At 29.9% G+C, this 14615-nt stretch overlaps 2 protein-coding genes across 2 annotated transcripts in view; one reads left to right on the top strand and one right to left on the bottom strand.

The window, feature by feature from the left end:
- LOC123259244 (pleckstrin homology domain-containing family F member 1 homolog) overlaps positions 1 to 14615 on the bottom strand; it is a 132049-nt gene that overhangs the window by 77567 nt on the left and 39867 nt on the right. The window lies entirely within an intron of this gene.
- Positions 1375 to 2642, top strand: LOC123259247. Its single transcript, XM_044719590.1, has 2 exons — positions 1375 to 1446; positions 1658 to 2642. Exon 2 carries the CDS (start codon positions 2040 to 2042, stop codon positions 2601 to 2603), a length of 564 nt encoding a protein of 187 aa, XP_044575525.1. The 5' UTR covers positions 1375 to 1446; positions 1658 to 2039; the 3' UTR covers positions 2604 to 2642.

Genomic DNA, 14615 nt, shown 5'->3' with positions numbered 1-14615 from the left:
ATATTTATAATGATAATATTATACTCCTAGAAATTTTTACGGTCAAAACAGAACTGTGTACCCCTGGTTTAACCGTAATTATATTCTCTGATACCGTCTTGTAAGGTAAAAGCCCCAATAGATGATCACGTACCAGTATATGATCACTCCATGTATTTGTATATCTATATTCACAAATATAGGTATACAAATACATGGAGTGATCATATACTGGTACATGATCATATATTGGGGCTTTTACCTTACGGTCAAAACAGACTTGATTTTCAGCGGCATATTAGACTTCAAAGAGTTGGGACATTTTTACGGTCAAAACGGGACTCGAATTTTGACGAGGGATTGTTAATAATTAATTAATAATTTTCGATTTGTTCACTTATATATTTTAACATTTAACTCTATTTTATTCTATAGTCTTATTAATTAACTATTCAATTCGAGTCATTATTTGTCTATTTTTGTAATGACAAAAATTTCCCAGTCTGGATTTAGATGCCACAATACGTTTATTAAGAATATCTTTGAAAATTTTCGGATAATACATTCTAACGTTTCTTTCTATTTAGTTACAAGTTCGTTTGCGTATAACAAGACTCCCATTTACCTGTTTGTTAAGGTTTTAAGGTCTTAAATGCATTGAGGTCTCAGACAGAGTACTTAAGTAAGGGACATGGATCCTAATTATCCTATTACCTGGTCTATAAGTGAACGAAAAATTATGACGGTCTTCAATAAAATAAAAAAGAAATTATTAATAAAAATTATTTAAAGAAAAAAAAAATATTTTACATAATAACCCACTTTAAGTGGACAGATAATTTAATCCCTGAATTAAAAAAAAGTATTGAGACAAAGAAAAAAGTATCGAAAAGTATTGGATTGACTAGAAAACCAATAGGGGAGGAAGGGGTCAATTGAACCATGGGGCAATTGAACCACTCGACTTAAAAAATCGAAAAAATTGAAAAAATGCTTAATCCTCTTAAAATTAGATTCTAATATGTTAAACGCAGATATGATCAAAATTTGAAATCATTTCGATCAAAAAATTTTGAAAAATTAAGATTTTTGTATTTTTAGGCATGTAAAATTTTTTTTCGGCTGGTGACAAATTGTTTAATAATATTTTAAGTTTTGAATTAATTGATAAAGTTTGAATTGTAGTAGTTGTATATACTTATACTTTATAATCCCCAACTTCGTTTATAGTGATATAATAGTTTATTTATTTATTATTTATTATTAATTCTCATAAAATCATATGGGGTCAATTGAACCAGCAGTCGCGGGGACGATTGAACCACGGAGAAGCATGAGACATGCGCGCGCACCTTGACTCTGTATAAAAAATACCGAGGAAAATAAAAATGTAATGTGTTTGTTATTGTTTCAATTTTAAGTTAATATTAATTTATTCAAGACTGAAAAAAGTATTTAATATCTGTGGTAAGTAATAAAAGATTGAGTTATTATTATTATTAAAAATTAACAGTTAATAGTTGATTATATTGACTAGATAAAATTATTTCTGTCAAGTTGAGGTTATAACCTAACAATTTGACGAACTTAATTTATAATAAATATTTTTTTTTATTTTTTATGTTAGCTAATGTCTCATTTTTATGTATAAATTTTTAATAAATAATTTTTTTTACAGATATTAAAATGCCTCGTAAAAGAGTAAAAAAATCTAATCGTGGAGAAGCGTCCACTGAAACGTATGAAACTGCTTGCAAGCGTATTTCGGAAACAAAACAAACGATACGAAGTGCTGCTAAAGAATTCGGTCTTTCCTATCCTACATTAAGAAGATATTTTATAAAATTCAAGAAAGGTGATAATTTGAATGTTGGGTATCATCCTCACAACAAAGTTTTTTCATTGGAGCAAGAACAATTACTCGTCGACTATTGTTTAACTTCAGCAAACATCACACTTCTCATAAACTCCAACCGCTTGATAGAAGTGTCTTTGGTCCATTTAAGCATCGTTTTAACGCTGAATCCGATCGTTGGTGTAAAAGTCATCCTGGGGTTCGTATGACTATCTACGATATCCCTTCTGTAACTGCAGAAGCTATTTCATCAGTAACAGCAGAAAATATAAAAGCTGGTTTTAAATGCACTGGTATTTATCCATTTAATCCTAACATATTTTCTGATGAAGAATTTTCACCTGCCACTGTTACTGATATGCCACTATCAAATGACAAGCCTGATCAATTAGCTCCCTCATGCAATACTTCAGTTGACAATCCTCATCATACTGCTGCTCCAAGTTTGACTTCTCCAATTGACAACAACGATGGTATATTGCGTGATAAAACTAATCATGAGCAAGTAAACATCATTACTCCTTCACAAATACGGCCTTTACCACGGGCTCAATTAACTCAAAAAGCAAGAAAGGGTCGAGTACGCGGTAAGACGGCAATTTATACTGATACACCTGAGAAATTAGAAATAGAAGCTAGAACCAATGCAAAGAAACCCAAAATTTTACAATTAGACGAAGATATGGATGTTAATAAAGAAAAAAAGAAACCAAAAACATTAAAGTCAACTAATAACCAAAAAAAAAGAGTACAAAAAAAAAAGAAATAATTATTTGTACCTGAGATTGTTTTTTTTTTAATAAATAAGTGTGTGAAAATTGTTAATTAATATAATATAAGATCTGTGCATTAAAAATGTGCAATAGTAATGTTAAAAATAAATATATTATTTATTAAAAGTTCGAATTTAAATTTTAAATATTATTGGTTCAATTGAACCCAAGCAGTGGTTCAATTGCCCCCGAGCGGGGGTCAATTGAACCATTCGACGCGCTTGCATAAATTAATAATTTATAAAAATTCACGTTGTTTATTGACTAATTAATGTATTGATAATGATAATAGACATAATAAACTATCATTCCAAGAAAAAAAAAATTATTATTTAATTTTAATTCAAATAGTAAAAAATTGCTAAACTTTTTTTGGTTCAATTGACCCCTTCCTCCCTTACTTTTCAATACTTTTTTCTTTGTCTCAATACTTTTTTTTTATCAGGAAATTTAAACTTTGTACAATGATCAAGAATCAGTGTCAATAAGATAATTTAATAAGTTTAGATTTGATAAAATAAAATTTTTTATACTTTAACACCGTACACGGAGAAAAAAATTTTGCTATAGGAACTCTATAGTAGTTAGTTAGTTGTAAAAAGTTCCAGTAGGTTAACGTATTCTTATGGTAACAATACCGTTTGGCTCCTGCAACTCTACATCGTTGAGCTCTGAGAGCTAAACGTTATTTACCTCTCACAACTCTACAGGATCGTTCTGAGACTAACAAATTTTTGGCAGTCTGCTTAATAATTTTTTTTACGATTTAGCATTGATAATTTAATAAATAAATGCGGCAGGATGAATTTACATTGCCAACAATAATTGTATATGACAAATAAGAATAGTATTATAATAATAATAATAGAATTTATATTACAAATAAAAATTATTTGTAAAATAAAAATATGGTCGTCACAAAATTATCTTATTTTCTTAATTATATCAATAAATATTGGACATAAAATCACTATCGTATATGCACAAGAAAAGATAAAAAAACGAAAACAAATTTTATTTTGTGTTAAATGGGGTCTTTTTAATGTATTCCGATAACTTATTACTTATTACAATATATTTAACTAATAAATTAAATTAACAGTCACTGCAAATGAACCTTGAAAAACCATAAATACAAAACTATTCTAACGAAATTCAATTCGACAAAAAAAAAAACCTATTTCCTTAAATAAATAAACTGGAAACTTAATTGTCCTCATATATTTTTAATAATATGGATGAGTAACAAAATAATTCGGTTTGTCATTTTAAAAGGTTATGAAATATGTCAGCGCACTCCACTACTTCGCAACATAGAGTGCTCCAAACTATACCGTTTGGCTCTGAGAACAATCCCGTAGAGCTCTGAGAGCTCAACAACATTGAGTTATCAGAACTAAATAACATTTTGTTACTGTAACTTTACAACGAACAGTAACCTGTGTATAGTTGTGGTAACTCTACAGTTAAGTTACCAGAACGAAATTTTTTTTTCCGTGTACATTAATTTTTCGGATGCTAATTACAATTTTAGAAACCATTTGAATGTGGCAAAAATTCCTAAGCGTCCGCTGGGTTTAGATTCGGGTCTTCTCACCTTCCAATCTAAGCACTCGGCTCACTGCTCAGTGTGACAAACAATTATATAAAGAGCTTTGTTCATTTTTTTTAATTTAAATAGTTATTTTTATAAAATTTAATGAAAATGTATGAAGTTCTATAAAAGAGTTGGGCTTATATACACGGAAAGAAAATTGAAGGAGTTTTTACTATTTTACTATTGTAATTTTTACTAAATAAAATAGTAACGGTGGACTATACTTCTCATTTAGTAATTTTTACGATCTACTATTGTAAATTTTATCCAACAAATAAGACTAGCAAGAGTCTTAAAAAGTCGGATACTATAGAGCAAATTATACAATATGTGTTTGTGAACTTTACAATTTAACTATTGTAAAAATTCACAGTTGGTTTTTTTAAAAGAAATATTAGGGAGGGAGAGAGATAGAAGGTTGGACTAATTGGTACCTGTACAGTAATCGAAAAAAGAAACCGACATTTTTGTTATCTGGGAATCGAACCCAGAACCCTGTGTTGGCAGCCAGAGACTCTCCCTCTACGCTATCCGAGCTAAACTAAGACTCATACGATTTAACATTTACATAAACTCGGAGTCTAGCGCTGTCACGGCCATCACTCACACTAATTGAGAAACATTCCAATTCAACTATTGTAAAATTTGCTATAGTTCTATTGGAAAGATACAGAGGCAGCACTGGAAATTTTCATCTCTTACTTTTTACAATAGTAATATCGTAATTTTTCATGAATAAATAGTATTTTTTCTTCTAAAATATTTGACAATTAATAGTAATAAAAGTATAGTCCAGCTTTACAATAGTTGTATCGTCAATTTTCCCAGAAATTTTTTTCCGTGTAAAATGCTATAGATGAGATCCCGCTACAAAAACAGCGATTAGATGAATTTTTATAAAATTTTATGAATATTATTAAAATTATACAAAGTTCTATACAATCTCATAAAATTCAGTACGCGTGCTTCCGATTCAACTAATACTTTTCAACAATGATAGATTAACGCCTGGGCCCATGAGGCCCAGGCCTAGAGCAGCTCAATTTTCAGGCCGATAAAATTTCTGTAATATACCCGAGTCGAAATTTAGAGCCTATATAGAACCCTTTAGTCCGAAATAGATCCGACTGAGAGCCCTGTAGTCCCATAGCTCTGATTTTGAACCCACAGATCCGAACATTCACCGAGAGGTCCGATTTTGAACCCTCAAGTCCGTCAATATTAGCCTCTTCATAAATTTTTATTAACTACAATTAAATTATTCATGACATAAAAAATTAAAAATTAAAAATAAAAAAGTAAAATAATATGAATTAACCCATGTACACAGAAAGAAAAATTTCTTGATTGGAGAACAAAATTCTTGGCTCAAGAAAATTTTCGGGTGCCTGAAGGAAGGCCGAAGTTGTGTTGGCCGAAGTAAAAATTTTTCTTGAAATTTTATTCTTGGTGGAAGTCATTTGTTCTTAATTCAAATTATCATAAATACTTGTTACAATAAGTTTTTGTATTTGATCAAGATTTTTAGATACTTTAGGGAAGCAACGCCACTTACTTCAACTGAGAAAAAAATTTTCTCACCTTCAGAAAATTTTTCTCTTGAATATTTGATACCCATTTTATATTATTTTAGCGTGCAATTATACATATTAAATGGAAAAAAATGATGAAATATTATTTGATCTTCCCATTTGACATGTTAATCAATAAAAATGTAAATGAAAAATTACTTCTATCTTTATATTTCATTTTTTGAAGTAAGAGAGAAATTTTCTCAAGACTAGAAAATTTACTTCTATCAAGAACTAAATTTTTTGGAGCAAGAGGCCGAATTTTCTTAAAATAACAAGATTTTCTTGACTTAAATAAATTTTCTTAGATCAAGATACGTATTTCTTAAAGCAAGACATTGAATTTTGTTGGAATAAGTGAAATTTCTAGTGTTAAAAAATAATTTTTTTTTTCGCTTAAGAAAATAATTAGGAAGAAAAATATTTTCTTGGCTCAAGTGAACCTTTTTTTCTATGTAGGAGTCCCCAGAGTTGAACGACGGGGCCAAGACTGAACAACTCAGTCTCGGCCGTTCTTTTGGTGAACCAGACTTGAACCAAGACTGGGTCATCTAGCTCTGGCTATTTAATGGTGTGCTAGGCTTAGGTCAAGACTGAATAACTTAGCCTTGGCCATTCAATGGAAAATCTAAAGTTAATTAATAATTAAGTAAGAGAAGGGGGAGGGGGCAAAACGGACCTATTAAGACAAAAATGTGAAATCCTTAATGTTTTTCTCTGATTTTACGTTTTTTTTAGTCCTTTGCCAAGTATTTGACATTAATTTGTTCTGTTTATTGAAAATAAAAAATTGAAAATGTGGGGCAAAATGGGCCACCTTCAGAAAATATTATCATATGAGTTTTTCAACTTGTCTTACTTTTTTTGGCCTTTTACTGAGTTTATGGTATTAATTTTTTTTGTGTCTATCGAAATTAAAAAATTGAGAAAAGTGAGAAATCTCAAAAAAATTAAAAAAAAAAAATTTTTCAAATGTGGTTCTGTTGGAATAACTTTTAAACGGATTTACCGATCGATTCTAAAAACTTATCAGCTCTTAATCAAAAAACCACGTTGATCGCAGCCAGCCCGGTCAAAATCAGTTGATTCGTTAGTTAGTTATTGTTGTCGAAAGAAAACCAAAAAAAGTATTTTTTCGGAATTACTTAGAAATTCCTAGTTTGATCAATTTAAACTGAAAGATTCTTTGTGAGGCTTCAAAAACTGCGTCGAATGCCGCCAACTGTGTAGAAATCGGTTCATTCATTCAAAAGTTATTGCAGTTTAAAAATTCAAAAAATAGTGTTTTATTACACTTCTATCAGATTTTTGAGCTGGGAGAACTCAAAATGACACGAAAATTACATTTATTAAAAATTGATTTTTCTATCAATTATTTAATTAAAATTTCCATCAATAATTAAAAAATTAAATTTATTAACTAAAAAAATTTTTCTTCTTGATCTGAAGAGAAAAATTCTTCAACTAAGAAATTTATATTGGTTTAAGTGAATTTTATTTGATTCAAGAATTTTTCGTCTTGATTCAACACAATGAATTTTTTTAAAATTATTGTAAAAATTTATTGTTTAACGAATATTTGTTAGCAAATGCTAAAATTTAAAATTTATTATTCAACCAAAACAATTACATATCGTCAAAATTGATATGGTCTTTAAAAATTTAAAATTTAATAATTTACAGTTAAATTTTTAATATTGATAATTTTAAATATTAAAATTTATAATAAAATATTGAAAATCCACAGAATGGTGTACAAATTCTAGAGTAATATAAGGACTTGACTTTTGCATTGTTTTTAATTAATAACCATGTGTAAAAAATAGTTAATTTTCATCAAAACACAATATTAAATAACATAAATTATTAAACCGTCACACTTCATCATTATATAGATTTAGCTTATAAGAATGATGAGATGCGTAGCAGCTCATCGGTCGTATAGTGTAGGGGTTAGGTATCGGTCTAGCAAGCGCGCGGCTCGGGTTCGAATCTCGGATAGGGCGGATGCGATTTTCACTTTATTTCTATGATTAGCGAAAGTTAGGTTTAAATAAGAGTCAAACAGTCTGAATTTGCGTTAGCCTCTACATTTAAAATCAAATAGAAAAAAAAATGATGCTTAGAAAATTAATTTTTTTATTATTTCTTATGGAATAGCATGAGGCAGACTTGAAAATTGACTAAGGCACAGTCCTGGTAACCAGGCATGGGTCAGTCGTGGCAACTAAGAGAAATAAAAATTAATTAATAAAAAAATAATAATAAAAGAGGACTCAGGGGTTCAAAATCGGATCTAATTTTTATTTTCATCAGGTCCGATTTTGAGCCCTAAAGCGCCGAAAACGGAAATTTGTAGCGCTTGTGGGACCAAAACCGGACCTACTTAAACATGGAAACAGGCTCTAGTTTGAGCCCCTAAGTCAGAAATAGATCCGATTTTAGAAGGTTCTAAATGGGCTCTAAATTTCGACTCGGGTATACACGGAAAAAAATAAACTATAATAAATAACAGTCGATTTATAATAAGTAATGATCAACTGCTAAAAATTACCATTTCAAACAGTAAAATCGTGATTTTACTATTCACTTTATAATATTTACCATTTAAACGTTACAATTTACTCTTTACATGGAAGAAAATACTATTTCAAACAGTAATATTCGCTATGTGAATGTCTAAAATGTTAAAGTATAATAATTAAGAATTCAGACTTTGATATTTATTATTTCGTACCTAAAAAATGATCTTATGATATGTAAAAAGTATAAAATAAAGTTAGTAAATTTCTAATACAAGCAACGTCAATATTTACAAAGTAAAACGGTAAATTTTAAACGCAACGCTAAAAATCAAACTGTAATTATTGACTTGTTCGGACTGATAAAATGTATATTTTAAAAGTATAATTTTTACTGTTTGAAACGTTTAATTCTCCCAGAGTGAGACCCCCTTCTCTTTCATCTGAGTTCCCCTTCTCCTCATAATATCGACTATATATTGAAATGGCAATTTTTACTGTTTGAAACTGTAATTTTTAAAGATGAAAGAGTCGTTATTTACTATAATGACAGCTACTAATCACTTATTTTGGATATTAAATTATAAATTGTGGCTTTTATACTTTCTACATTAAGTTCTGTAATATTTATATTTTGGCCACCCCGATGTCCGCTTTACTGTTTGAAACTATAAAAATTAACCAGAATCCGAGTGAATATTACAGTTTACTTTTTTCCGTGTAAATATATATAAAATATGTATCGTAAATATATTTTTAATAACTAACTTTTGGCCAATTTTTATATATATTTCAAATATCTTTTAGATATACTCAAAATATATTTTTTTCATATTTTTAACTATGTATTTTAAGATATATTTTGAATATATCTAAAATATATATGAAAATCGGCCAAAAGTTAGTTATTAAAAATATATGGGGTATTCCATGCCAAATCGACCACTTTTGAACCCGACCACTTTAGATTTAGCTGAAACTTTACTATTCTTTTCTACCCTTTGAAAGACATTTTTCAGAATTTTTTCAAATTTTTTTATCCAACTCAAAAAAAGTTATGAATTTTTCAAAAAAATGGCATTTTTATTTTCAAATAGCCATAACTTTTTTAGAAATTGACTTTTGGGTATCTTTTTTTTTTTTAATTTTTGTTTTTGAATGAACTTTTCGAAAAAATACACATAAAAAATTTAACATGATCAATTATATAAAATAATCGGTTTTTTTTTAGTAAAATCGTCATTTTTTCGAAGTCCGCCATTCTTTTTTTTTTTTCTCAAAAAAAACTTTAATTAATTTGACAACTATCCCCGCTAATCCCGGGCAGGGCCGATTTTTTTTTATATTTTTTTTATTTAATTGAAAAGAAATTGTCAAATTTTTTTAAATAAAAAAAATTTTTTTTCTTCAATTAAATAAAAAAAATATAAAAAAAAATATCGGCCCTGCCCGGGATTAGCGGGGATAGTTGTCAAATTAATTAAAGTTTTTTTTGAGAAAAAAAAAAAAATAGCGGACATATTTTTTATATATTTATATATTTTTTATAGATTTTCAATATATTATTATTATGCTTTACTTATACACCTCTCGGTTTTTACAAGGCTGACTCCTCTTTTTCTCCTAGCTCCACGCTTTTTCCATTTCTCATATTGGACCTCAGCAAGTCCCACCCGACACTTCATTTTTTAGATTTTCAATATATTTAAAATACATTTTTTATATATTTTTTTAATGTTTTTTTTTTTTTTCATGGGGGATCACGGTTGTGAAACAAAAAAACCAAAAACTACATTTTCATCTTAAAATCGTTTTTTTTTTATTTTTTTTTTTCAAAATCTAAGTACTTTTCTTAATTTTTCACTGCTAAAATACTAGATATAAGTAAATTGAACTATTTCCTACTAAAAAAAATTAATATCATATCTGAGGGTAATGTGTATATCATTTAAAATACAAATAATGTGTAGACTAGGTTTTAAGTTAAGTTTACACTGAGAAAAAAGTATTTTGATAATCACAATACATGGTATTTTGATAATAAAAATACCAAGTATTGTGATTATCAGAATATAAGTCAGTTCAATACCTATACTCTGCGCAGTAAACTATAATTGTATTCCGCGCCTCCTCCTCAGATCACCTGGTAGTACCCCTACTTCATGTACTTATTTCCAGACGGTTTAAAGACAAAGTTTCTGACTTACCTACCGCGCACTGTCTCCACAGGCGGCGTTCCGGTTCTAAACCTCATTCCTTTTCTTTGTGTAAGAAAAACCACATGGTAAATTTTTAACTGTCGGATTAATTGATTTAAATTAAATAAATAAAATGGGTTACAAGAGAAAGAGATATAAAAATGATGAAAATGACTGGACAAAAGAATTAAAACGTAAATTATACGTAAGTATAACCTAAACAAATGTTTGCTTTCTGTTCACAGAAAATAAAATTTTATGTGCTGAGAATTATTAAAAATATTTTGTAAAGTTAAGAGTTTAAATACAATAAGTTGTAAATAAACTTGCGGTGACATAAATGAGATGGTCAAGTACCATGTAAAGGTTGGACAAGCTCCACCTCTCATTTATCCGATTACCTTAAATTATCTGTGGACAAGTTCCCAAAAATAATTTAGCTTATCCTCAATGATGAGGATAGTGATAAAATTATTCAAGTAATAATTCAACAGAGATAAAACTGCGTATACACGCATTACAAACTTGCTTGCGGTCTCGTTACAATTATTTGTGTATTCTAGGGAATAAACATCAAAGATCGTCATCAGAGTCGGAGGAAGAGTCTTCATCGTCGTCAGATCATCAACGCAGCCCACTTATTCCGTTAGAAAACATCCTACGAGATGTTTTGGCAGCTGGTGCTAGCAAAAAATCTAATCAGACGATTTCTGGTATCACTCCCGCTACAGAAATTCCAGCATTGGCCACTAAAACGCCTCTGAAAAATGATCCAAAAACAACTGATTCTTCTTTGAAAGTAACTGATCAAAGTGAAACAGAGAAAAATAATCAGACTCTGGGTGACAAGGGTACACCAGGGCAAAATGGAGCTGCAACTAAACAGACACAAGATACGCCAATTACTGAGTCTACATACAAGCCTGAAAAATATACTGAAGTGGTCAAAGATCCTGTTATTGAAGGAAAAATGTTGGAAGCTATTGGTAAACGAATCGACGAGGAGAAGAAGACTAGTCCAGCTATCCATAATGATATCTTTGTCAGATGGAAAGGTATTTTAAAAGAAGGTCTTCCTACCGAAGAGCGAGAGTTGTTATTCAAGAAATACTTAACTCCCGAGAATTGTTTAATTTTAGAACCTCAAAAATTAAACGCTCAGATAAAAGCTTCATTGCTGGAACCTTTAATCAATAAAGACAAGCGTCTTATTGAGAAACAACGTAAAGTATGCGTATGTTTGTCAGCTTTAGGTTCTGTACTATCAGACCTTCTAAAAGGGAATACTCCTGAAACCACTAATCTAGTGGCGACTCTTAGCGACACTGCTAGGGTCTTAGTTGATTTGCAGCGGGACGAATCTTTAACAAGACGTCTGATCATCTCAGCTAACATTAACCCAGCCCTTAAAGAAACGCTTAACGCTACGGTGATGGATGAATGGTTATTTGGTAAGGATTTAGAGGAATCCTTGAAAACAGCTAAAGTAATTGAGCGCACTTCAAAAGATTTAAAACCGCTAGGCAAAACACCAGCTATATCAAAGTCAAAAAACTTGAAACCCCTTCCTCAGCAGACCTATCGTGTTCGAGAGGAGTTGAGGGGGGTAGTAAACCAGCGTGCTCCAGTTCAGACCTTCAAGCCGAACATGAACCAGAGAAAACCGTATCATGCACGCAGATCATCAACGAACAAGGATCGTCATCCGTACAGGAAATAAATAGTCCGGTAAGTGTACCTGCAGGGCGGCTAAGGCATTTCCTACCAGCCTGGGAGGAACTTTTTGGCAACAATCCTATCATTGGGTGGGTACAAAGGGTACAAGATACCCTTCAGTAAAAGCGTCTCTCAACCATACCCACCGAGGGCTCATAGTTGGTCCTCAAAAGAGTACAGTCTGATTTCAGAACAAATAAATGAACTTATAGTTAAGGGAGCTATTGAGGAATGCATAAATGAACCGGGGCAATTCATTTCAAAAATTTTTCTAGTACCAAAGCCAGATGGTTCACATCGGCTAATTCTTAACCTAAAAGACTTGAATGAATTTATTAAGACAGAACATTTTAAGTTAGAGGACTTACGTACAGTGCGCGAGCTAATATACAACGACTGCTTTATGGCAACTTTAGACCTCAAAGACGCGTACTATCTTATTCCAATAGCGGAAGAGTATAAGAAATATTTAAAATTTGAATTCGGTGGTAACCTTTATCAATTTACGTGTCTTCCGTTCGGCCTTAACACTGCATCGTACGTTTTTACAAAATTACTTAAACCTGTTTTTACTTGGCTCAGACAACGAGGTTTTATTTCAGTTGTCTATTTGGACGACGTATGGCTTCTTGGGGAGTCAGAGGTCGTCTGTATAAATAATTTATTTAAAACTCGTAAATTATTAGAGAAGTTAGGTTTCATAATTAACGAGGTCAAGAGCCAATTATCTCCCTCAAAAGAATGTTGCTTTCTAGGCTTTATTATCAGTTCAGCAGAAATGAAAATAAAACTTCCGGAAGATAAACGCTCCGCGGTCAAAAGTTTAATTAAAAAATTCGAAAACTCAAAGAATTGTAAAATTCGAGAATTTCCCTCCTTGATTGGTACATTGGGGGCCAGTTGTTCAGCAGTAAAATACGGTTGAGTCTATTTGAAAGACCTTGAGCGAGAGAAATTTGAAGTCCTGCGTACCAATCGAGAAAATTATGAAGCTCGTATAACATTATCATCTAATGTAAACGAAGATTTTTCCTGGTGGAAAAATAATATCGATATCGTTCATAAGCCTATAAAATCCTTGAAGTTTTGTATAGAAATATTCTCAGATGCATCTCTGACGGGCTGGGGTGCCGCTACCGGTAACAAAAGAACAGTAGCACAATACCAAGTATTCTGATTATCAAAAAAAAATATCCTTAGTAGCAAAATACTTTTTTCTCAGTGTACGGTCTTATTAATATCTTGTAAAAAATGTAATATATTATTTAAAACAAATAAACTAGTAAAAAAAAATTATCCGAGTCCTAGACTGGAATATAAAAGGATCCGAGTTTATACCCAGTGAGCGCCTAAAATTTTTTTATCAAAAACTTTACCTACACGTCGATAAAGAAGTTGAGTTTCGAAAAAGAAATAGCAAAAAATTTTATAAATGGGTCATTTCACGTCAAATCGAGCCTAATTTAAAGATTATGTCCAAAAAATAAAAAAAAGTTCTAATTAATTTATTATTTATTATTTCCACGTCGTGCATTTAATTTTTAAATGCTCAAAATTACAATATTATGTATCTACATAACTTTACCTTACTTAGAAGTTGCAAAAAACAAAAAAAATTTTTTTTTGAAATTAAAAAATTCATATTTAAAAAAAAACCCCTTTCAAAAAATTTCAGGATCTTTTAAGATCAGTACAAAGAATTATACAAAAAAAGAGTCAAAATTTTAATGGCGTTCGTCATTTTTGACGATTTTCGAAAATTCAAAATTTGACAAATTTTGCATTTTTTTTAATTTTTTTCTAAAATATTTTTTTTTCATTTTTTCATTCCTGTATCTATAACAGAGTTCGAGATATTACAAAAACACAATTGAAAAACTGGAAAAATCGCGAAATTTTGAATTTGCATATCTTTTGAAAAAAATTTTTTAATTTTTTTTCCTTTGGCAAAACTTCTTTATAAGACAAAAGAAAACTCCTGACCAAAATTTATCCAAATCGAAAGGGGTCGATTCCAACTATTGGTCGATTTAAAATGGAATGATCCAAATGGAATATTATGTTTTGCTGTTTTCGCATGTAAGAATGGTTATTTTCTGTCACGACATTTGTCTATAAGTTTCAAGTTAAGAAGTAAAGTAGTTTAATTATTTTTAATAGACTTATGTTATATCTGGATACGAAGACAAAATAAAATTTGAAAACAAGTATTTTATCAAAACAATAATATTATTGTTTATTATCTTTTGATTTACGTATTTTAAACAATATGGCTTAAAAATTTATTCTTGAAAAAATAAATGCAAAATTTTTCCACAGAGTTACAATAAAAAATTTTTTACAATCAATATTAATATTGTAGCTTATCAATTTATAAATTAAAAAAAAATTTCTATAACAATTA

Source organism: Cotesia glomerata, linkage group LG2 (genome assembly GCF_020080835.1).
Source record: "Cotesia glomerata isolate CgM1 linkage group LG2, MPM_Cglom_v2.3, whole genome shotgun sequence".
NCBI lineage: Eukaryota > Metazoa > Arthropoda > Insecta > Hymenoptera > Braconidae > Cotesia > Cotesia glomerata.
Note: the sequence above shows the minus strand (reverse complement) of the source record. Positions and strands in the feature narration are given on the sequence as shown.